The sequence below is a fragment of the Balaenoptera acutorostrata genome, chromosome 1 (genome assembly GCF_949987535.1).
Source record: "Balaenoptera acutorostrata chromosome 1, mBalAcu1.1, whole genome shotgun sequence".
Taxonomy (NCBI): Eukaryota; Metazoa; Chordata; class Mammalia; order Artiodactyla; family Balaenopteridae; genus Balaenoptera; species Balaenoptera acutorostrata.
In genome coordinates, this window is record NC_080064.1 from 32,503,917 (window position 1) to 32,528,139 (window position 24,223).

Genomic DNA, 24,223 nt, shown 5'->3' on the forward strand with positions numbered 1-24,223 from the left:
GTTTTTATCGTTTTAAGCATTACATTTTGGGGTGGCTTGTTACACAGCAATAAATAATGAAACTCTAGGAAGGGGTCAATTATTCTCAGGTGCCTCATGGAGGAGGAGGAGGAGGAGGAGGTCATCAGGGAGAATGTATAGAGTTATTTGGATAGCAGTGAGCACCTGACCCAAAGGTGAACCATCCCCATGCTGTCCAGTGACCTTTGACTTGTGTAGTAGCCTGGGTTGAAAAGATGATCTGGGCCAACCAGATTCCTCTTTCTCAGGAATTTAGAATTGGGAAACAGGGGCTGGATAGTCAACTGTAAGAACAGAAGCCAAGGATGCTGCGAAATACAGTTGGCTTCCAAGAGGCCTGGATGGGCCTTAGCAAGCTGCAGTTACGTGCAACATAAATCTAAGAGGGGGCAGAAACTCTGTATGCAGAATGAGCCCATCAGCATAAAGATGGAAAAGGGTTTCTGCAGAGGGCAGCAGAGACCCCATGAAAGAGAAGCCGTGCTGCCCTGAGAGGGAGCTGCTGCTGGTCCTGATAGTTTCCCAAGTCCTAGCTGAAGCCTGGCTATAATGCCCATCTCTAAATTTCCATGAGATTCTCCACATTGCTTCAACAAATGCCCCTCAAAAAGGTGGTGGCTATTGGATTTGCTTGACTAGCAACTTTTCCCACCCTCTCCTCCTAGCAACAGGCCCTGCCTCCCTGGTCACAGGAATAGGCATGTGACGCTGCCCAGTCATATAACTCTATTTCCCTGGTCACAGTGATTGAGCCACAATGGGGATGCGACCTCAGCTGCGCCACTCTCCCGGACTCTTGTACAGGGATGCTGGGAGATGTGGCTCTGTCTTCTCTGGGGTTATTAATCTGGGACAATGTGAGCTGAGACCCATCTTTCCCTGTGGCAGGAGAAGCCCATCTGAAGAGGACTCAGGATCCCCACACTTGAACTGCTCCCCCTGTGGGCTGGTCTTTAGCAAGACCAGGGGTGGAAGCCACCTCCTCCATGAAGCCTCCCTTCATCCTTTACCTGTCCCCCTCCCCTTCTCCTCCCCTACCTCCTGGCCCCCCCAGGCAAGACCCTCCCTCCTCTGATGCCCAGAGCTCAAGGTTTGTTACCTCCCTTTTCACATCTAGATTTGGATTCCCTCCCGTGGATGAGGAAGCACTATGAGCAGTGGCCTTGAAGTTAGGAGACCTGAGTTCAGGTCCCAGCCTTACCATCCATTCTCTAAGCCTTCATTTCCTGTCTTTTTTTTTTCTTTCTTTCTTTTTTAAACAGAGACTTAAATGTGTGTTCAGTTCAGCTGACAGGGAATCACATGGGAAGCTCTTTGGTTACTCTGATGGACTGTGTACACATGAGGGGCCAATTGTTTGAGGTCTGGGAGGGCTTCACAGAGGAGGAGATCATTGAGACAGGGGCACGGGTGGCCCAGGGAGGGGCAATGGCTTGTGCACAGGCACAGAAGCCTAAGAGATCCCTTAGGGAAACAGAGGGCAATTCAGGGTGGCTCAAGTGCAGGAGGGGGAGGTGGGGGTTAGAGCAGACTTCTGAGGTCAGCAAGGGACAGATCATGCAGGGCTGTGAGGGACTTCGAAGGAGCTTATTATACTGAGGGAAGAAGGGGGGCATTGGAGAGTTGACATGGTCAGATTGGTGCTTTAGGAAGATCACTCTGGTTCCTTAGGGGCAGATGGTCCAGAGGGCAAACTTGAAAGCAGAAGCTGGACTGACCTGTGACCTCAAGACAGGCAGGAACTAGACTCCCTTTCCCCTCAGTGTGGTTTCAGCTGCAAGTAGCAGACCCCCCCAGTTCTCAGGCTTCTGAGTCACCTCCTTAGGTTCATGGTTGCCCTGAGGCCAGGTCAGCCTCATTCCTCTGTCCTAATTGCTTCCTGTCAAGGGAGCTGGCCCCCTCCAAGTGTCCTTGAGAAAACCCTTGTAAAAGTAATTGAGCGTTTCAGGAGGAAGCAGGCACCTCCAGCTGCCACTGCACCTGCCCCCCGCCCCCACCCCGGACTCCCTGCAGAGAATAGCGCTTCTCTGGCTTTAGCGGGGGCGTTCTGAGAAAAACACTTCACCACCAATTCCCATCCCCACCCCACCACATTTGGGCCAGTGTAGGGTGCCTCAGGGCTCTGGGCTCCTGTGGACGGTGGAACAGTGTCTGCACTACACAACACCCTTGACCAGGAGGGCAGGTAGAGGCTGAGATCCAGGCTGGCTGCCACTTGCCAAGCTGTGCATCGTGGCATGACAAGGCTGTATTTGTTCAGAAAAGGGGTATATTTTTCTCATTAGCCCAAAGGTGCCATCCATTGGCCCAGCTGAATGCTTATGGGACTGTTACACTCAAAGGGGCACCTTTTCCTAATTCGTGCAAAGAGCCCCAGATGGACTACTTGTAATCCTGCCTCTCAGCCTTTCTCCCCGCTGCCCACTATCCACTCATCTGGGCTCTCACGATGCCTTCCACTGGACACAAGGAGAAACTGAGTCCAAGGTCTCCTGCCACTAGCTCCCTTATGGGGGAACTGCTCTGCCCACAGACCCCGCAAATCAGTTCTGGTCTGGCCATCGATGAATGGACCATGGGCTCCCACCAAAAGCTAATCAGATTCTTTCTCCTGAGAACTGGATTAAGAGACACAGAAGGGAATTGTCAGTCGCTGGTGAGCCTGGATACAGAGTTGGAGACGCAGCCGCTTTGTGTTGGGAAACCATGGATGTCTGAAGAGAAATTAAAGAAGAGAGCACAGATGTGAATGTTGCCAAAGGGATGAGAACCCGCAGGCCCAGAGATGAGAGGACACAGGCCCCACTGACAGCTCCAGTTCTCCTGAGGCCCAGACATTCTTGAATTTCCATCTTTAGGGTCCCTTGTAATCTGCTCACCCCTTTCTCTGAACTAGCTCGAGTGCGTCTCTGTTCCACGTAACCTAGAACAAGGCCCTCAGCCCCAAGAAGGATGCTGAGCTTCCCCCACTGTGCGAGCTCCCTCAGGCCTCTTCTCCCCCTTTCCCCTCACCCCAGCCCCATCTCAGCTTAGGGAAGAGAAGGAGCCCTCGGTACGGTCACACCTTTTATTCACTGTCAGTGAAAAAAAAAAATACACCACACAGCACAGGGTCGAACACCGAGGACATTCACTGCAGGCACAGCCTGGAGAAGCACATCTGAAGGGGAGAGGGGGCCACGCTGGAGAATGAGCTGGGAGCCCCCCCTTCTGCCACCCAGCCCCCCTGCTTCTCCAGGCCTCCACACTCCTGCAGCCTCCAACAAAGCAGGAAGGGCCATACACCCTGGGAGGCCCAATCCTGCCCCCAACACTCTGGCAAAGGTAAAAGAAAACGCTGAAAAGTTCAGAAAAAAAAAAATTCCATATTTTTCTGAGACTTTTCAATTGCATATTTGAATTATTTGTTTTTCAAAACTGATGAATAAAATATGTAAGAAATGTATTCATGCCCCCACAGTGATCTCTAAGGTCAGCACAAAACCTCACCCAGGGTGGATCTTCAGGAAATATTTGTTGCTTTAGTAAATTTTTGTGTAAAAATATTTAGTGTCAGCTTTCTACCCTGCCCAGCTTCTTCTCTTCTTCTTTCTCTTTCCCTTCTCTCCCCTCTCCTCCTTCTCTCTCTTTGCAGCAGGATGAATTTCTACCTCTAGGGACTCTGCCATTATCAGGAAAACATTCAGTGCCTTTGCTTATGGGCTTCCTTTTTCTTAACTTTTGATTTAAACGTAAGTCATATAATCTTGAGTACAGCTCAAAAGACTAGAGTGGCCATCTGAAGTTGCCCTTGGTGGTGACTTTTAGAGATAAGAAATAAGGGCCCCCCTTCAATTAGCCCAAAAGGATGAATGAAGACAGAATATAGTTAGAAGGCAGATTTGGGGACCTTGTAATTCAGAGTTGCTGCAAGAAGATACAGAACTTCAAAAGAGAGTTTGGATATTTCAGCATTTTAACTGTCTGTATATTTTTGTGTCTAGGCAAGTCATACTTCAGTCTCTGCTAACCCTGTGTTCTGTGGCAAGTCCCTCTTAGCTGGGGCAGGGATGGGAGGCCTGTCTCTCTTCTCAAGGCAGGGCCGGTGCTCTACCACAGGAATTCCCAAGCACACAGTCCCTGGGGACATCCAGGAGCAAGTGGGAGCAAGGTCTGGCCCACCTGTGGCTCTTCCCATCAGCAAGGTGGTGGTCCCAGTTCCCAGCCTGGCACTATGCGTTCACACTGCTGGGATGTCTGAGAATCTCTGGCCTGACCATCAAATATCACCCATGGGTATATGTCCAGAAGCGTGAAGTGATCAAACATGCCTTCATGGGTAGGACTTGCCCACCATCTAGGAAAAAACAAAACAGTTCTCTCAGGGAGGAAGATAATAAAGACAGCGAAAGAGGCTTCCCGGGTTGAGTCAGAGGTCTCCTAGGACAGCACTCACCTGTTAGCAGGGCTGCCCAGAAATAGAAAATAAGACGCTTGAAAATGTGGGGACTTCAGTCAAGCTCCTATTTCTTTATGGAAGACCATAGCCTCAGAAACTTCTTAGCAGGAAGCTTGTAAAAGACCAAAACCAACTTAGCTTGTCCTACAGTCAACCTCTGTACAACTCAGAGTCAGAGGAATGAGCAGGGAAGACACTCTGAAGGGAAGAAACCCTTGTAGAGCCCTGGGTTCAAGTCTTGGCACTGTGCCACCTCCTGATTGTGCTCTTGCACAAGGAACTCTACTCTGTGCCTCAGCTTCTACATCTGGAGAAATGGAATGAAAAATCCTATTTCCCTAGGCTGTGAGGATAGAATGAGAGGGGTCAATGCAAGCCTTCGAAAGCCATGAAGTTCTGTGTGATTGTGAGTTAGGTTAGAGTCAACGTTGGGGGGATAAGAACCCCACTTTGTAAAAAGCCTTCCACTGGAAGTCTCAGCTGAGCTGGGCTGTTGAGTCCCTATGTATCTCTGGTGCTGACTGACAGCACAAGACACACTTAATGGCCAGCTCCTGAGAGCAATGAAACATCCCTTGAGACATTACTGGATAAAAACTTGCTGGTTACTGCCCAAGGATGTGAATTCCCCAGTCTTACCATGTGGCTGGTCATTGGCAGGATAAAAAGAGGGTGGCAACCCAGCGGACTTGCCACCCCTAACGGCAGCAAGAAGGAAAGTCTAATAGAATTTGAGACCACAGGTCAGCATCCCCAAGAGTTTCTACCTGCAGAGAGGGAGGACAGGTGAGCACTCAAAAGTAAGAGATATGCTGCATCTCTTTCCTGAAGATACAATCCCGCACCACCCAACCCAGCAATCATTCCCTGCTCCCACCCTGGGCTGACAGCACCTGTGTACTAGACTATTTTCACCAGCAGTTCAAGAGAAAATCCACTGTCACTGCACATTGAAGCTAATTTCTGATTACAAGCACAGGAGAAAGTAAAGTGAAAGACTTGATGAAGAAGCAAGATTAATTTTCTGGCAGCCAAGGCATGCAGCTGTATAGCTCATGGATCCAAAATTGGAAAGCAGACATTGGAAAGCAAAGCCAGTGCACTTGGAAGATGATAAATTACCTGGTGGACTTAGGATTTGGGGTTAGAAAAAGCCTTTCAATGGAGCATGCCCAGCACATTTTTAGGCATTTGGTCCATAAATGCAGCCTGGCAGCCAAAACAGCGGCCGGCTGGTCCTCTTCTTCTAGCTCTGTCTGCTTCTGTAGCAGTGAAAGAATAAGCCCATCCTTAAACTAGACCAAATCCAGATGTGGGAACTACACTTGTCTCACTCTTGGCAAACCTTGTGTTCTCTGTTTCTGAAGTCAGCACCTAACCAGAATAAATGCACAGTAGAGACTTGCTCACTGAATTGAAAAAGATCATTAAAAAGGAAGCAGCAGCAACTGCTGACTGTGGCAGCTCAGGACTTAGCCTGATAAGAAAAAGTGTCATCTGGTAAGTTGGGTGATATTTTCTCTCTTTTTTTCTCAGTTCTTTTTTCTCCCTGAAAATTAGCATTTTCTGTATTCATTTAATCATTTTACAAGAAACCAAGTAATATAAAGTATGTTTTAATATCCTCGACTAATAAAATGATTTTAGCTCTTTTAAAGGGTACTAAAAATATAAGTATTACATAAATTTCAATTTTTCTTAAAATTCCCCCTGACACGGTTCCTAGACTTCCAAACACTTTTCATTTCATCCTTCTGCAGCTCTGTGTGGCGCTGAGCAGAAAGATGTAATAGTTCCTCTCAAACTAACCAGCCTCACCGCACCCTCGGCTCACCTGTGCTCAACATCCCTGTCTGAGACCCTGACCACTAACTACCCTACGAGCTGCCGGAGGGCACAGAATGAGTCTTGTAAACTACCATAGCCTTAGCACCTAGAGGTGCCTGGCACTGAACAGGTGCTCAATAAATGTTAGCTGAAGAAAGGACTGAATGAACACTCCAAAGGCTGGGGCCAGAGGGGCCAGGTAGAGTTGTGGGGGCAGGACACAGACCACCTTTAAGGGATCTGGGTCCTCAGCAAAGGACAGACCCAATTTGGCCCTTTAACCAGGGTCTGTGGGACCACATCCTATAAAGCACAATCCCAGGAAGAACAGAATTTCAAAGCAGAACCAAGCCCCCCTCCTTCACCCTGCACCTTGGGGCAAAAACCAACTCCCCTATGCCCAGTGGATATTGATTCTGGGCCAAGACTGGGGCTGGGGCTAGACCATAGGGTACCTGAGGATCTGTCTCTATTCCAGAGTCAGGTGGTCCCTCAAGAATCTTGACTGAGGGGAGCAAGGACTTGGGCAGAGGGGTGGGTGGGCCAGAGAGTGAGGCTGGAGTCCCCCTCCCCTTGGGGAAGGGCCAGCCAGAGGTCACTGGGTTGGGAGGTGGCCACGCCCCTCCTGGCCAGGGGCCCTGCCCCTCACCAGCCTCTACTTCTGCATGTCACACTGCAGCAGCAGCACAATGGACGGGTCACTCTTGGCCGCCTCCTTGAACTCCTCCAGTGTAATCTGGTCGTCCTTATCCTGGTCCATCTTCTTGAAGATCTTGTCCACACGCTGCTGGGGCGTGAGCCCATCCTGGTTCATGCGCATCATGATCACGGTGCCCACCATCTTGTAGATAGCCTGGTGGGGCAAGGAGGGAGGGGTGAACACTCACAATGGGGAGGGAGGATTGGGGGTGAACGAAAGGGCCTGGGGGTGGGCATGGAGAACACTGGGAGATGTGAGGATACTGGAAGGTGACAAATGGTCATTAAGACTGGATGTTTAATGAGCATCTCACACCAAACATGTCTACTATCCAACTCTTCACCTCCAACCTGCTCCTGCCCCAGCATGCCCTGTCTCAGTGAACAGCAAATTCATTCTTCTAGATGTTCAGATCAAAAACCTTGATGCCATTCTCGACGCTCCTTTTCTCACACCCATATCCAATCTTTCAGCAAATCTTGTCAGCCTTAATTTTGTAATAGGTCCAATAACCAGCCACTGCCTACTACCTCCACTGCTCCATGGTTGTTGCCTCCATCCCCTCCTGACCGGACTGCTGTGGAAGTCTCCAAACGGGTCTCCCTACTTCTGCTGCCCTCCCACCCCCTATTCCACACAGAGAATAGAGAGAGCCCTTAAGGGCCTCCCATCTCACTCAGAAGAAAGTCAAGTCTCTACCCCAGACTATGATGCTAAGAGATGGACTCCTGGCTACCTATCTGACCCCCTTCCTACCACTCTCCCCTTGCTGACTTCTCTCCCACCACCCTGGCCTCCTGGCCACTCCTTGAACACTGAAAACACAGTCTAACCTCAGGGTCTTTGCAGTTATTGTTCCCCATGCACAGATCACTCTTCCCCCAGACACCTACGTGGTTAGCTCCCTCACCTTATCCAGGTCGCTGCTCACCTTTCACCTTACACAAAATTGCTTTTCCTCCATCGCTCTCTCCCCTCACTTTGCTTTGCTTACCTTCTTCATAACACTTACTGCCTGACACAGCATAAGTTTTGTTGTTGTTAAATTTTCTCACTAGAAGGAATGTCCCATGAAACCAAGAACTTTGAACAGTGCTTGGCACGTGGCAGGCACTCAGTATACATTTGTTGAAATAATAATGAGTTAAGAACTTAGACTCTGGAGTCAGACTCCTTAGACTGGAATCATGAACCGCCACTTGATTCATCTCCTCATCCGTAAAATGGGATTTCTAACAGTACCTACCCCCTGGACTTGTTGGGTAAAGCACTATAGCACAAGACCTGTCCCACACTGAGCGCCCAACCAATGCTACCCACTGGATCCTGGGAGGAGGGAGGAGGGGAGTGATGGGGTGTCCCGAGGTGGCTCCCGAGGCCTGAGTGGAGGGTGGCTGGAGAAGGCGGTGCCAGGGAAGCCCCCGCAGCGAAGACAGATAGCGCGTCACCCCAGCACACCCCGCTCTCTGGGATCCGCCCCAGCGCACCTCGATGATCTCCAGCATCTCGAGGCGCGTGATGCGCCCATCGCCGTCCAGGTCGTACATCTCAAAGGCCCAGTTGAGTTTCTGCTCGAAGCTGCCGCGGGAGGTGACCGAAAGGGCGCAGATGAACTCCCGGAAGTCGATGGTGCCGTCGCCGTTCTTGTCGAAGGTGCGGAAAGCGTGCTGCGCAAACTTGGAGGCGTCGCCGTAGGGGAAGAACTGAGGCGGGGACGCTGGAGTTGCGGCACAGCAACGGCCTCGCGCTCCCGGCCCGCCCCCGCCCCGCAGAGTGCCTGGCCCCGCCCCCGCCCGTCCGGCCCGCCCCCCGGAGTGCCTGGCTCCGCCTACCTTGATGTAGAGCTGCTGGAACTCCTCCAGGTTGAGGATGCCGCTGGGGCAGTCCTTCAGGAAGCCCTTGTACCACTGCTTCAGCTCCTGCTCACTGAACTCGGTGTTTTGAACCAGGTCTTCCAGCACCTCTGGGGCCAGCTTGCTGTTGGTCTTCCCCATGGCAGGGCCTGAGGGGGCAGGGAGCTCCCTCAGTTTGGTCCAGGGCAAGGCCCTCACCTCAGCAGCCTTCCCCCAGGTCTCTGTAGGACAAGGCTCCCTTTCTCCACCACAGCGCCCTCCCATAACACACTCCACAGCCCCACAGCCAGGACCCCTCCTTCCATAGCAGGGTGGGTCCCCCTCCTCTCACCACCACCCTGGACAACCCCCAACTCCTACAGCTGGGCTGTGTCCTTTCACCACACCTCTTCCCATAGGAGCTCCTACCTGCCCCGCCCCTTCCCCTACACACAACTGGGCTGGGGGCTTCTCCTCATTACAGGGCCTCCTCTGTCTACAGCAGGCCCCGCCCCTCTCCTCACAGCAGGGTTCCTCCCCTGGAAACCAGGATCTCTAGCCTTCCAGGTCTCAGAGCTCCTCCTTCTCACTGACCAGTCTGCATGCTACAATCGTCATCCTCTCCACTCCTCTTTACACCTGCCATAGCTCCCTACACCCGTAGGAGAGAGTCTTAATCCTCTCCTTGCTATTCAGAGCTTTCCGCGCTCAGCCCCTACCCACCTCTGCAGGCTCCTCTCCTACCAGGCAGTTTCCTCACATGCTCCCCCTGCATGTCTCCCAAGTTCTTCCTCAAGGCCTTCCAGGCCACCCCAGCAAGAAACTTCTCTCCCTCCTTCCTCTGTACAAATAGAAGTCCTAGCTGGTAGCACTGATGACGCTGATTGCATTCTCCTTTTCATTAGTTCATTCATTCCCTGAGCATTTATTGAGGTTGTGTGCTAGGCCCTGTGCCGATGATGGGGATAAAGTCGACATGAGCCAACCTTCACTAACTCATAACGGGGTCAAAGAGGTAGACGGCTGATTGTAAAGGGCCTTCAGTCCATACCAAGTAGTTTGGCCTTTACCCATGGGGGACAGAAGCTCCTGGGGTTTTAAAGCAAGGGTTAAGAGGACCGCATTCGTTCCACAAACACTTATAGATTGCTTACAATATGGTGCTGGGGACCCAGAGAGAAGGAGTGTGTTTTAGGATTTTTCCTTTGGCTACAGTGTGCAAGATGACCTGGGTGGGGGAAGAAGGGACAGCAGAGAGGTTCTGCTGCAGAGTTCAGGTGAGAGACGATGACACTAGGGTAGGGGTGGTGGAGGGATGTGGATGGACTGAGAGATGTTAGGAGGGGGCCTTGGCAGGACTTGGGGACTGACTGGATGTGGGGGTGAGAGGGACAGAGGAATTGCGGCAAATGCTCAGATTTGGGGCTGAATAGATAGAGGTGGTGTTGCTGAAAAACAGGTTTGGAGAGGATGAAGAGTCAGTCCCCAGTGGGAACATGAGCCCCTCAAGTAGCCTGTGCCCAAGGAATTTTTTGCAGAGGGAGGTACAGGTCCTCCCCATGAAGCCTGGCTAGAGTGAGGCCCCCACCAGACCTGGAAGTCTGAGTGGACATTCAGGAATGTCCCACTAGAGCCCAAGTTTCCCAGGACATGGCCTGGGAGGTGAATTTGACCGGCCTGGAGTCTCTTTGGAAGGATGCCCGACTCCAACCGCAGGGTAGCTTGTCATGAAGACACTCTGGAAAAGGAAGCCCTCAGGCTGGCAGAAGGAATTCTACTTCCACAGCCCAGTGCATGCCACTGTGTCTTCTAATCCTTACTGCTGGGAGTGCCCTGGACAACTAGATCTGAGATCGGTCAGGTCCATGCCCCTTCCCTTGCTGTGTGACCTCAGTGAGTTACAGGATAGCTCTGGGCCTCAGATTCCTCTACTGGGCCATGAGGCAGATCAAGGAGCAGTAGGGGTAGCAACATCCTCTCCCACTTACCAACCCCAGAGATGAGGACTCCTATACGCTCCCAGAAGAAGGCAGCGAGGGGGAGGTGTGCCATCTTCAGGAGCCTAGGACTGTGGGGTCCAAAACGGCTGCCCTGGGGCCAGAGTCAAGGGTACATGTGGAACACGCATGGGCAGAAGTAGGCAGGCTCCATCCTCAGCTGCCCCCTCCTCCAGCCCAGAGCACACTGAGGGCTCAGGGTATAGTCAAGAAAGCTCAAGAACCCAGGGGTGGAAGCGTCTTACGGGGAAGGCAGAGCCTCTCCCTCCGCTGCTGTGGGATGTGCCTGAGTGTCTGCGTAAAGGGCTGGGAGTGGGTGGGAGCACATCAGCGTATGAGACTGCAAATCTGCCAGAGTGCACGCGTCTGTGTGTGTGTGTATGTGTGTGTGTGTGTGAGATGGCGTCTGTGTGGCTCTCACTTCCTGCCCCTTTTCTCCTCCTTCCCTGTGCTGCCTTCCTACCATTTTCTATCTCCTGGGGCCATACCTGTTCTCAGTGCCCATTTGATCCCAGGCCCACCAAGGACTATGACTCCTCCTTCATCTCTCTTCATTCCTTCTAGTGCTCTTAGGTCAGCAAGCCAAAGCTGGTGATGCCCTTTAAGATCATCCCCTCATTTTAGTGAAAACTGGAACCCAGAGAGAGGAGAAAACTGGCTGAGTTACACCAGCCTGGACCACCCTCTCCAAATCATGGCTACTCTTGTCTAGTACAGACTCCTACCTGCCTTCCAGGAAAACCATAGCTCTGATCTCCCCCTTGGCCTCAGTGGGACCATCTTGGTGGCTCCAGGCCACAGTATCTGATACCCAGGGAATATCGACCCTTTGTGGTGGCCCACCAGTGCTTCTGACTCAGCACATCTACAGCCAGACTCACCTCAACCTGTGATGGTCCTTCTCTCTCCATTGCCCTTCCTTCCTTCCCTCCCTCATCCCAGTGGGGAAACGCGATCATAGTTACCCTTAGTTTCCCCTCTCCCTTTTCCCTAGGTTCAACTTGCTACCAAGTCCTATTGTTCCTTCTTTTGAAGTGTTCCTGGAACCTTCACCATGTCGTCTCTCCCCACATAGTCAGGGCCAGGGGCACAGCCAAGGGGGCTGAAACCCAGCTGGGGCACTGCTTGCCAAGCCATCCTGTGGGCTCAACTGCCTCGGAGGGAATGTGTTTCTTTCTGATTCCTCTGTTCTATGAGAATGTCTTTTCTAGTTTTGCCCAGAAGTACAATATAGGCTAGGGGTGGCCATGCCCATGGGCCCCTGAAACTCCAGAATCCTCTAGAATCTGATGTCAAGGTGTCCACCTGTCTTGCCTCACCTCCCATTGCTCCCCTCACAACTACATACTTTCAAGTTAGTCTTCTCACAGCCAGAACCTACTTCAACTATTGCTTAGCTGTTTCCATCTTCCTTAATATCCTCTCTTCTCTTCGGGGCTGATGCAGCTATAATCAGCCTTCAGGCCTGATGAAGCCCACTTCCTTATGATCAGCCTCTCCCAGCCTGGAGAGTGAACAGTCAGAAGCATGGACTTGGCATTCTGGGCATAAGTAGACCCCGTGAGGCCATTGACTTGAGCCCCACAGGTGCGTAGACTCCAGAGCTCTCTGACCCTCACCTGCTGCTCTAGAATTCCAGAATGGAGCCTGATTTGGCAGAGACTTTTGCGTTATACTCTTGTCTGAGCCAGAAAAAGTTCTCCAGGCCTTTTGCTCCATGGCAAAGAGCTTATTCCCTCCCGATATAACCCAGTCTGTTTGGGAGCAGCTTGGACAGTGAGAAAGGTACTTCTCCCCTTGTTTCTACTTGCCCTCTTGTAGCTGCCCCACACAGGTTGCCTCTCTGCCCTCTGTGGCAACACAGAACTGCTCTGCAGAGACCTAAAGGCCACATCTGGAACACAGAGATGTTCAGTGAATGTCCCTTTGTGGATTATATGCAAGGAGCAGAACCCCCTTCTTTCTCCTTGGAATGGCGTCAGGCTGTTTTGTTTATCTGTGTTCTCCTGCCATTGCTCCCACTTAGAGACAACGGAACCCAGACCCTAGGAAAGGAAGAGTTCACCCAAGGTCAAGTAGAGCCTATCAGCAGAAAGGCGAAGGCCAGAACCCACTGGGGGCATGTTCTGTTGGAGCTGTGGCCTGGCTGCACGTGGGCAGGCTCTTCTTGAGAGCTGCCCTCCAGCTGTGAAGGAGCTGGCACTGCCCCATACACAAAGCCGCTGCCCTTCTGGGCTCAGAGGCTTCTTTCAGAGGGCAGGACTCAGGGTTGTGGGCTCCAAATGGGGAGGTGGCAGGGAGGGTGGGAGGGACTGAGGGAGGCAATAAGCCCACACCCTCACCCAGCTTCAGAGGAGCTGGTGCTGAGACTGTTGCCATGGTGACAACAGCTCCCTGGTCAGGAGATTTTTCTCTTTCCTCTCCTGCCTTTGCTCTTCTCCAAGCAACGGCCATAGCAGCAAAAGCCAGGTCTTCTTCCTCTCCTTATTAGTGAGAGACAGGGAATGATAAACAAAAGGTGGGCCCTGTTGAGCACCTCCACCTTGGAGCTGCCCATGCCATGTGGGCTGATGGTCTAGGAGGGACTCCGAACTGCTAAGGAGGAGCCTGGGCCTGGACAGTATGTGGGAAGGGGTTGGCCCGTACCCAGGCCTGGGTAAGAAGCAATGTCCTTTTGGTGAAGACTAAAACCTCCTCTCTGAAATGTCCTAATGGTTCAGGGTAAGAGAGAAAGGGTCCTGTTTTCTCATAATCAACCACAGAACCAGAGTGCGTCAGTGTTGGAAGGCTGTCCAAGATCATCTCATCAAGTCCACTCTCTGTCCTGCCCACCCTGCCCCCTGTTCCCCATCTCACGAAGGATCAGAGAGGGAAGTGACTTGGCCAAAGTCAAACAGCAACTGAGGCAAAGGCAAGATTTGAACCCCGCTCTTCTGTCCTCCAGGTTCAGGCTGCCTTAGGGAAGGAGCAATACAGTCCACACGGAATTTTGGCACGATCCCTACTGAGACACAAGAAGATAGGAGAGAGGGAGTGGCTGGGAGCAAGAAGGCCGGAGAGGGTACGAATTAGAAAGATATTTGAGAGGTGGAATGAGAAAACTTGGTGCTTTGGCCATGAGAAGTCAGGGGAACGGAGGAGGTTGGGACCTTGGCAGTGGTGACTGAAAGGTATGGATGGTCTGCTGGGGAATGGTGTCCCTGATTTATCCTGAAGCCAGGTGAAAGAGGCCAAGCATGGGGCCTCTGCCTTGCACTGAGACCATGGGCAGGGGGCCTGTTGAGAGAGCGTCACAAGGAGGAGAACTGGGTGGTGAGCCTCTTCCCTCCCCCAGGTATGCTGTGAGCTCTGTCACCTTGAGGGGTGGAGGTGGGGACAGTCTGAGGGGACAGTGTGAAGTGGGAGTGGGCTCTCTTTGGAGGTGGAGGCTGTCTTTTGGGGCAGGGACATTGCGATGTGACGTGCAGTAAGCTGCCGGTGGGGCTGGGTAGGGTGTGGGTAGGGGCTATCTGTGGAAGTGGGAGGTTGCCATGGGGCTGAGCGGACTACCCACCTGCAAAGGAGGGAGGGTGATGGGTTCCTCTCTAGCACCAGCAACACCACACCCCTGTGTGTGTGTGTGCGCGTGTGACTGTGTATTGGGGGCCAGAGCAGTTGTTGCTCGGGGGGTAAGGAGGCAGCTTGGCCTCCTTCCCTGGGACCTGTGGGGCGTGGACTGGAGTGGGGGTCCCCTGGCCAGGGGCGAGCCTTCCACATGCTGCCGCCTATGCTGGAACCAGGGGCCAGGGAGATGAATCAGAGGGGGCAGGAGACGAGGGAATGGGAATGAAGAGTGGAGGGGGAAGGGACAAGGGCCTCCACCCGGCCCTGCCCACGTTACCTGAGGCCGTTCGCCGGGTCGCTGGATGACTCTGAGCCTCGGCGGGCCGCGGAGACCGAGACTGGCTCGCGGGCCGGCGGCCAGGTTCTCCAAGGTCCGCGCCCGAGCCGCCTCCCAGCTCTTGTATCACTATGTGTCTCTCAGAGGCGACACGATTTGCATAAGCCCCGCCTCATCCCGGGCAGATTGGGCGTTGATTGGGTCGGCTGAGGCGGAGTGGCAGGCGGGGTTTCAGGTGGGGACCTGGTGCCCAGTGAGTCCCGGCTGCAGGAGAGCGCTCCGCCCGCCCGCCCTGAGCTTCCCAGATTAGCGAGGAAAGAGCGGAGAGCTGTACCCCCATCTGTACCCCGTCCTGAGGCTCAGACCCCGGGCCATCGTCTCAGGTTAAAAGTGTCCACGATTGAATTAGATTCGCAAAAACAACCGCATGGTTGCTATGGAAACGGAAGAGCCAAAGCTGAGTCTCTAAGCCTTTCCTTCTTGGGCCCCAGCGGGGGTGGGGATGGAAAAGAGGATGAGTCACAAGATGTGACCCCCCACCCCCACCCCATATCCCACCCAAAATCGGAGGAGGGCAGCGAGGAGCTGAGTTGGGGAGGGAAGAGATGAGGTGGTCAGCAGCCCACGCCTTCGCATCATCCCCTCCCCCAACACACCCACTCCCCTCAAGCCATGGCGGGTGGGCGAGGATGGCGAAGTAGCCAGCCTCTACCTAGCCCCATGCTAGCCGTGGGCCCCCTACAGCCTCTAATTCCGATCCCTCCCTTCCTTATTTCTCACGGAGTCCCAGAGGCCTCCCGGAATCTCCCCCAGAAGGATCTGCCTACCTCATGAACCCCTCCATTCCCCACCCTCCCGTCTTCCCGTCGCGTAGACGAAGCCTGTCCCCAGCCGCCAGTCTCCGGCCTCTGATGTTGACACAAGCCAGAGGCGGTTTACACTGAGTGGGTCTGGAAGGTTTCAGGGCCCTGGGAACACCTCCTTCCCGCACTTGGGGGTCTCCCCAAAGCCGGCCCGGCCGCCCCAGCTGCAGTGGCAGCTGAGAGCTCCTGACCCAAGGCAATGAGAAGGAATCCTTTTATTCCAAACTGTGGGCGAAAGGGGAGCAGATAGCCTCAGGTTGGGCCACGTGCGGGGGAGGCACTTCTAGGCATCTGACAAAAGTAGGGCGGGGCATCTGGGGATTGGTTGAATCTGAGCCCGGATGTTGAAGAGCTGGGGCGGGGCGGGGGGGGGGGAAGGCGGGGCTTCTGCCAATTGAGCAATTGAGCGAGTGTTGAGGTGGGCTGCGCGATAGGGGATGAGGACCAGCTTGCCAAGAGGGGAGGCTAGGTTTCTCTGGCTGATCCCAGAAACTTCAGGGCCAGGCTCGCTGGGGAGGAGCCAGTGGAGTTCTCTCTTTTTCTTTAGGAATCGTCCCGTTCCCCCTGAAAACTGTTTTGCTGTCCATCCTCCCAGCTGCAGGCTATGTCTTCTCTCTGGGGTCCTAGCAGGATGAGAGCATACCTGGGGCACCGATTAGCAGGCACGTCCCTGGCCCCTTTGTTTGGTGATTTACGAGAGACAGGTGTTTGAAAGCCCTGACTCTGTCACGTTCTGAGCACCTGGCCCTGGGGACCCAGAGACAGGCAAAAGCTCATCCCTGCTCACAGATACCATAATCTAAGGCATGAACAAGTGGGGAGAGGCAGCATGAGATGCTGGAAGTGGTCTCTGGAACTCTAAAATAAAATCCCATCTTTGCCAATGACCCCACATGTGACCATGGGCAAGACCCTTCTCTCTCTGTGCCTCCCGGTCTGTAAAATGTGGGAGCTGGTACAGGAGGCCCAGGAGAGCAGGGGAAGAGTTTCAACTAGGAGGGTGAAGAAAGATTGTCACCCTGGACAAAATTATGTGGGCATGAATCTGACTGCTCCCCTACACCTGTGAGCTTCTTAACAATAGGTAACATACAGATAGCTTACTTTGTGCCAAATGCTCTTCTAACACTTTATATGTATTGCCTAATTTATTTCTCATAAGAACTCTTCGAGGCAGGTACTTTTATCACTCCCATTTAACAGATGAGGACATTGAGGCACAGAACAGTTAAGTGACTAGCCCAAGTTCACATAGCTAGTAAAGCTGCAGAGCTGGGATGTGAACCCAAGCAGTCTGGCTCCAGAGCCCAGACTAGTTGCCAGTACACAATACCGCCTCTCTTTAAGATCATTCAAGTCCTCAACGGGAGGGGCCTTGGATTGGAATATTCTTTTCTGATCCCCCAAGGCATTAAACAGACAAAGCCCAGCAGGATATATTGGTCCTGCTCTGGCTCTTTAAACCAGGTAGGACCACCCACACAGCTTTGCCCTTGACTCATCCCAGGCCCTGTGACTGTTCCTGAACTGCCAGTCATAACCCATCTTCACAAGCTTATAATACTTGAGACCCTGATCTTGATCCTGCCTCTGCCCTTTAGGTTCGATGTTTAAAGCAATAGCAACTGACATTGACTGAGTTGCTTCACTATGTCCCAGACTCTCTGTTAGGGGAAACACTGACTGAAACCGCCCGCCCTGGCCAGGCAAAGACAGTAACAATTTGCATGACTTAGTTTACGACAGGAGATCCTGGTAAGGAACGTGGAACTAATAAGCCACCACCAATGGGAAGAATATGGGAAAGGTCAAAAGGAGAGAGGAGACGCCAGTCCACATGTCCTACCAACCTCCCAGACTCCTCCTCGCTGGAATCCATCTTGGCTGAGCGGTTGTGCGTGCCACCAGAAAGGACCCTGAGTCAGAATGATTGGCCAGAGACAACCCGGAAACTAATCCCATCACCCTAAAACCTGAGACTGTGAGCTACGTGGCAGAGCAGTCCTCCTGGATTCCCTTACCCTCCTGCTCTCCGCCTGGGCGCCCCTTCCCAATAAAGTCTCTTGCTGTGTCAGCACGTGTGTCTCCTCGGACAATTCATTTCCAAATGTGAGATAAGAGCCCACTCTCGGGCCCGGGAAGGGGTTCCCCTTCCCGCAACAACTCTGCCCAGTCCTTTATCTGCATCATCCCAGAAATGACCTCTGCCAGGGGTCATTTCTGTTGAGGCACAGGTGTTACCAATCAGAACAGATGCTGGCCTTAGTGCTAGATCAAGGACTCTGTTCTGCCAAGAGTGAACACTTTAGTTACTGGATCAAGGGGAGCAGGCAGGAGAGAAGCTAGGGAGGTAGGGACCCAAGGCTATGGCTATTTACCAATCAATTTGCAAATATTTTGATGTTTTAACAACCAGCTGTACCAGTATGTAGGGACAGAATTTCAGTGCTGGTATCATTACTTTATTTCATGGCAGTGGATGGCGGCTCAGAGATGTTAGACAACTTGCCCATTGTAACACAGCCCACTAGTGACGGAATTGGGATTCCAACCTAGGTCTGACTCCAGAGCACACAGTCTTAACCACTAACTGACCTGTATTCCTGGGAAAGGAGAGTGTCCAGAACAAGAGTTGTTGTTTCCACTGTTCTGCAGCTAAAGGCTGAGCCAGAGGAATGAGGTTTAAGTTCTGAAACTTTGTTGTGGCCTCTCTGTTCTCAGGCTTGGCAATACCTACTACGTATGTTGAGAGAGTGGGCTCTGCAGAATAAGGAGGGTGGAGCATGCTGCAAGGAAGAAGGAACAGTGTGTCTGTGTGGGAGACCCCAAAAAGGAGGCGCAGAAGGCACTGAGCCCATCAGGGTTTCGATGAGGGCAGAAGTTTGCAGGCTGTGGCCACTTCAGTTTGCTTCACCAAAATGCTAGCATTCCTCCCCTTGTTGGTCCCAAACTGTGCCTTTATGATGGATAATGCCTTCCTGACTCCCTGGGTTTCCTCAGCCTTGGCTAGTGCAGCCTAGTTTGACAGCTGGAATTCACCTTGGTTCTAGATATTTCATAGTCTTCTTAGTAGCTGGGAGAGAGTAAGATCACCAGCTTTGGGCTCTTTCGCTTTCTCTATTGGCTAAGCAGGATTTTTTTTTTTTTTTAATTTCCAAAATAGAAATCTATTAATTTTTTTTTTCCTGTTAATGCATAGTGGCTAAAAAAATAATACAGAGAGGGTGGAAGTTCCCCATACTCTCTCCCTTGAGCATTACCTGCAGGGGACCTTGTGTTTTGGCTGGCCCTGCCCTCACTCACTTTCTGCTGGAGAAGCCCTATAGTGTAATGGGTCAAATGTATAGACCCTGGGGCCAGGCTGCCTGAGTTTGCATCCCAGCTCTATCACTTTCCAGCTGTATGACCACAGGCAGTTTACTTTATCTATGTCTCAATTTCCTCATCTGTAAAATAGGGATAGTAATAACAGTACCTATTTCAAAGTGCTACTCTAAGGATTAAAATGAGTTAATATATGCAAAACGCTTAGAACCGATTCTGCTTTGGGGAATTAGCCCCCATTGTACACAGTCTTGGTGGGACTATCAATCCGGTGTCCTGCCTTCCCATGGGCAAGTGTTGGGCATGAGACGCAGGTAAGGCTAAATAGTCTCTCTCTCTCTCCCAAGCTAATCTGAATCTTGAGTAAGGTGACTCAAAGCTGGTAGATAATTAGCTCTGATTTATTCCAGAGCAGTGCCCTGATGACACTGTACATTCATTCCTGTTCTCTGAATCCCCAGGGATCACTTTGGTACACATGTCTTCCAAGACCTACTTCTGCTTTTCCTTTGTCTCTGTGAGCCATTTCACATCCCTCCCCCCAAATTTATTTTCTTTCTTTTTTTTAAACTTAAGCTATCTAGAGGTGACTTCTGTTTACTTGCAGAAAGTTCATATGAGTTTGTCATATTTCTCTATCGGTTATGACTCTTGGTTGCAAATGACAGAAAATCCAGCCCACAATGGGCTAAGCAAAAAAAAGGATGTAGTGGCTCCAGTAAGGGAAAACCCCAGGAGTAGATTGGACTTCAGGGGTGGCTTGATTCAGGGGCTTAAACAATGTGATTAATATCTGACCTCTTTCTAGGGCTTCGCTTTGCTCACTTGTGTCAATGTCAATTTTGTTCTTGGGATCCATATAAAGGCAAGATATCTGCCATCATCTCTAGCCAACATCCTTTCAGGTGGAGTCCCACAGAAAAGAAGAGAGTTTCTCTTCCCTAGGGCAGCTAGTCAACATCCTGGGCTGGTTCTCATCGGCCTGATTTGGGACAGGCTAAGTTCAGAATCAATTGCTGAAAACAGGGGGATGCAGTGCTTTCATTGGCTAGGGCTGAGTCACTTGTCTACCCCTAGAACTGGGAGGTAAGGTCAACTCCTCCCAAAGGATGTGTGTATCCAGAGTAGGGAAGGAGGGTGTTCTTACCAAGGACAACAGAAGTTCCTAAATTATAAAAACACATACAAGTCATACTATCAGAGTACTGACAGGAAACAGATGGTATTCAAAGAGATAACTAAGATAGGTCAATGGGGGAACTATTTACACAGATATGGGCAGGGTTGAGAAATCAGCAAGGTATTGTCAAGCATCCTGGGGCTAGCGCCAGTGGAGAGTCATGACCATTTCTAGGCCTCACGTGGCAAGAAAGGGAACAGCGCTGTTACTTTAGGAGAGTCTTCCAGTGGGATCCATGGCCTTTGGTAAAGGAACAGAGTCACTGCCAACACCTGGCCTGGTACAGAGAGACTGAGGGTGGGTGGAATAAATACACTGACCTCCTTCTATTCCCATGTGCCATTCTCGTACTCATGTCTTCCATTGGCCAAACACAACAAGAAGCCAGAGGGCAAAGTAGCCCAGTTGATGCAAGTTCACAAGTCAGTCTCCAGGGGCAGCACAGAGAGGGTAGAAAGTGGGGGCAAGCAGAGAACAAACCTAATGGGGGAAATAAATAGATGATATAGATATGGATACACACACATATATATGTATACTAAGTAGCTCTCTATATATAGATTTTCAAGTGCATTGATTTTCAAGTTCGACAGCCCTTGGACAAGTTACTTAACTTCTCTGCAATTCTTTTTTCCTCGTGTGGGATTGGGCATAATAAGATGAATGACTTGTTATGTGAGGCATTCAAGGAGGATAAATTGCTTAGCAGAGTGCCTGGCACAAGTAAGCACTATGTTCACATAAATATATAAACCATAGTTAAGGTGCTATATTTGTTGGGGCAGAGGCTAAGCTGCTGTAACAAATAGATCCAACCATACCATAACTCAAACGCAATAGAAATTTTTTCTTGTTTATGTACAGTCTAGGGTCAGTGTCAGGTTGGTGAGTGGCTCTCCTTCTTATAGGAATTTGGGACTGAGGCTCCTTCTACATTGTGATTCTACCATTTCCTAAGGTCTCCAGCCAGTGAAAAGGGAAAGAGAATGGAGGAAGCTGGAAATGGCTCATATCGCTTCCTTTCATGTACCAGGGAAAACAAAAATGAGTCTAGTATTTCCGAGAGTGTACTTAATACAAGAGATTGGACACAAAAATGTTAGAAGGGCTCTAGGAACAAAACACAGACAGCGAGGTTACCCAGAGATGTCTAATTAGGGGACGCCATTACCACCAGTGGGCTGGAGGGGTAAAAAGGAAGACGATGCTCTCCAGAGCCCATGTTCATTGCATTGCGAAGGCAGCTGGTGCACCTGCTGCTGTCACTACCAGAACCACCACCACTGCTGCCCTGCAGGAGGCCAGGAGCTCACACCCTTGCTGAAGTCACTTGCTGCTGCTGTTGACACTGCCAGACTTAGAGTTCAAGAGCACCATGCTGCTGAGGCTGCTGGAGTGCCAGCCACCTCTACCACCTCTGGAAGAGTGCTGCTTGAGCAGGAACCCAGGAGCCTGCAGCCACTCATTGTTTTTGCTGCTTTTATAACTGCTGGAGAAAGAAAAAAAAGGCTTCTCCCTTCTGTCTTCCAAACTCCCACCAGTGCCTCTGATTGGCCAAACCTAAGGGGAAGCCAGTTGAAAAAGGAGTCTAAGAAATGTAGTTTACAGGCTTCCAGCTCCAGGCTATACAGAGGAGGGCAGAGTAGGATGAGAACAGAGTTAGAGCAAGCACATAAGTGGCTGGTATTATAAATTCAGAGTACCGAGGACTGTAGTTTCAGCCACCTTCCTGCAGTGTTTACTGAGAGATGCTCAACTTCAAAACTAGCCCAAGACTCTCTCTACCCTCCCAATAGATTTCTACAAAGAGGATGGAAACCGGAGATTATGATTGTAAAGGGAGACAGATTGCCCTCGCCCCTCATTCCTTGTGAGTGTGTTCATCTGGTTCCCTTCCTGATAGCTCTTGGAGGGGGATCCCAGAAATTAGCTCATGAAGTTTTGGGGTATCCTCAATATAAAAGAAAAACCTGTTTTCTGCTTCCTGTGTCTTTCTTTCCTGTGTGTCTCCTTTACTCTCACATCACTACCACACTCACACAGAACACTTCACTTTTGACCCTTCTGGTCCCCACACCAAAACAATTCTCTGGGACACAAGCTGGGTGTCTTAAAATTTAACTCAATTCTGATGCTATCTACCTGGAGATAGAACCTGTAAGATCCCACGGTTAAGGGCTCAGTCTTACAAACTGCTCCCATCTGAATCTCCCATTCAGATGCCAATCACAAGTAGTAGGTCCCCACGTCACCCAAAATTTCTATCCCACTTGGTTACAAATCATGGGTTTCCATGACCCCCTCCTTGAGATTGATTAATTTGCTAGAGCCACATGCAGAACTCAGGGAAATACTTACATTTACCACTTTATTAAAGGATATGATAAAGGATACAGATGAACAGCCAGATGAAGAGATGGATGGGGCAAGGTATGTGGGAAGGGCGCAGAACTTCCGTGTCCTTTCCAGGCGGCGCATCACTCTCCCAGCACCTCCAGGTGTTCACCAACCTGGAAGCTCTCCAAACCCTCTCATTTTGGGGTTTTTATGGAGGCTTCCTTACATAGGCATGATTGACTATGTAATTGGTGATCAATTCAACCTCCAGCTGATCTCGGGTGGCCTCGTCCTGCAGCGGCTTGAGGCAGGGTTTCAGTTCCTGGCCAGAGAGTGAGGTCTGGTCTCGTCAGTCAGAGCACCAGATCCTAGCCACTAGACCAGTGGTCAGTGACAAAGCCCTGGCCCTTCAGCTTTGCAGAAAAGAATTCCCACAAAGATGGAAAGTAGTGAAACAAGTAAAGTATTTATTAGGAGGAAAAAGAGTACAGTATGTGGATAGACACACAGGTGGACTCAGAGAGAGAGAAAGTCGCGCCCTCGTGGTAGCTTAAATCACTTATATGGGGCATTTCTTCCAGGTTTCCTTTGGCCAATCATTTTGATTTGCCTGGTTCAGAGTCCATATTTGGTATATCTCAGAGTCCTCACATGTGTGTGCGTGCATCTCCAGCCAAGATGGATTCCACCAAAGAGGACTATGGGTAGTTGACATCACTTACTATGGGGTGGCACGCCCTCCCTTTTTGACCTCCAGGAAGCCTTTCTGCGCATGTGTAGTCAGGGAGGTCTCCTTGATTTTCGAGAATGAGAAATAGGTGGTCTCTTATCTTTTATCTGGGCAGGGCCCAACCTCCTCTCTCAATTGTGCTGCCATTCTCATCTTGGAGTATCCGTCCACAGGGAACGAATCTCCAATTGCTTTCCTTGGGGGGCCCATCTACCTCCTGCCTCACAGCCCCTCTCCCCTCCCAGGAAGTCAAAGGATGGGAAAGAAAGTTCCAAACCTACAACCAAAGGGTTGGTTCCCCTGGCAACCAGCCCCATCCTTAGGTAACCCGAGGGCCTGCCAAAAGTCACCTCATTAACATGACAAAAGACACCATTCTCTATCCATTTAGGAAATTCCAAGTGTTTTAGAAACTGCTGTCAACGAAGACCAAATATATATTTCTTATTATAATTCACAATATCACACTCAGGAAGGGGAATTGACTCATTTGTCAGTTCTCTCTCAGCTGACCCATAATATCATCTGCCTCATTGCTGCAACGGCAAGGGTGGGATGATGTAGGAAAAGGTATCGGGGAGAGATGATGTAGTGACAGTGCCAACTGGAGAGAGAAAAGAGCATGCCCTGGAGTGGTCAGTTCCTGAGAGTTACGGAAGACAGATCTCACAGTCCAGCACTGATTCACTGAACTTTTCGCGACAGTGGGAATGTTCTACCTCCATGCTTATCGCTTATCCAATATGGTAGCTATTAGCCACTCGTGACTAGCACTTGAAATGTGGGTAGTGTGAATGAAGAAACAGAATTTAAAATTTTTATTTAACTTTAATCAATTTTTTTTTAAAGAAATTCACGTTCTTTTTATTTATTTATTTATTTATGACTGTATTGGGTCTTCGTTTCTGTGCGAGGGCTTTCTCTAGTTGTGGCAAGTGGGGACCACTCTTCATTGCAGTGCGTGGGCCTCTCACCATCACGGCCTCTCTTGTTGTGGAGCACAGGCTCCAGACGCGCAGGCTCAGTAATTGTGGCTCACGGGCCCAGTTGCTCCGTGGCATGTGGGATCTTCCCAGACCAGGGCTCGAACCCGT

General features: G+C 51.0%; 1 protein-coding gene across 1 annotated transcript; it reads right to left on the bottom strand.

Moving 5' to 3' along the window:
• Positions 1 to 3,088: 3,088 nt before the first annotated feature.
• Positions 3,089 to 14,807, bottom strand: HPCAL4 (hippocalcin like 4). The gene is made up of 4 exons (XM_007164719.3): positions 14,696 to 14,807; positions 8,819 to 8,988; positions 8,474 to 8,689; positions 3,089 to 7,139 (listed from the first exon to the last, which is right to left on the bottom strand). Exons 2-4 carry the CDS (start codon positions 8,978 to 8,980, stop codon positions 6,942 to 6,944), a joined length of 576 nt encoding a protein of 191 aa, XP_007164781.1. The 5' UTR covers positions 8,981 to 8,988; positions 14,696 to 14,807; the 3' UTR covers positions 3,089 to 6,941.
• Positions 14,808 to 24,223: the final 9,416 nt, after the last annotated feature.

What these genes read in the sequence shown, in the direction of transcription:
- HPCAL4 (XM_007164719.3), bottom strand. Translation starts at nt 8,980, where the DNA reads ATGGGGAAGACCAACAGCAAGCTGGCCCCAGAGGTGCTGGAAGACCTG. An exon ending in TCCAGCAGCTCTACATCAAG is followed by an intron (nt 8,690 to 8,818) that starts GTAGGCGGAGCC and finishes TCCCCGCCTCAG; the next exon opens with TTCTTCCCCTACGGCGACGC. An exon ending in AGATGCTGGAGATCATCGAG is followed by an intron (nt 7,140 to 8,473) that starts GTGCGCTGGGGC and finishes TTGCCCCACCAG; the next exon opens with GCTATCTACAAGATGGTGGG.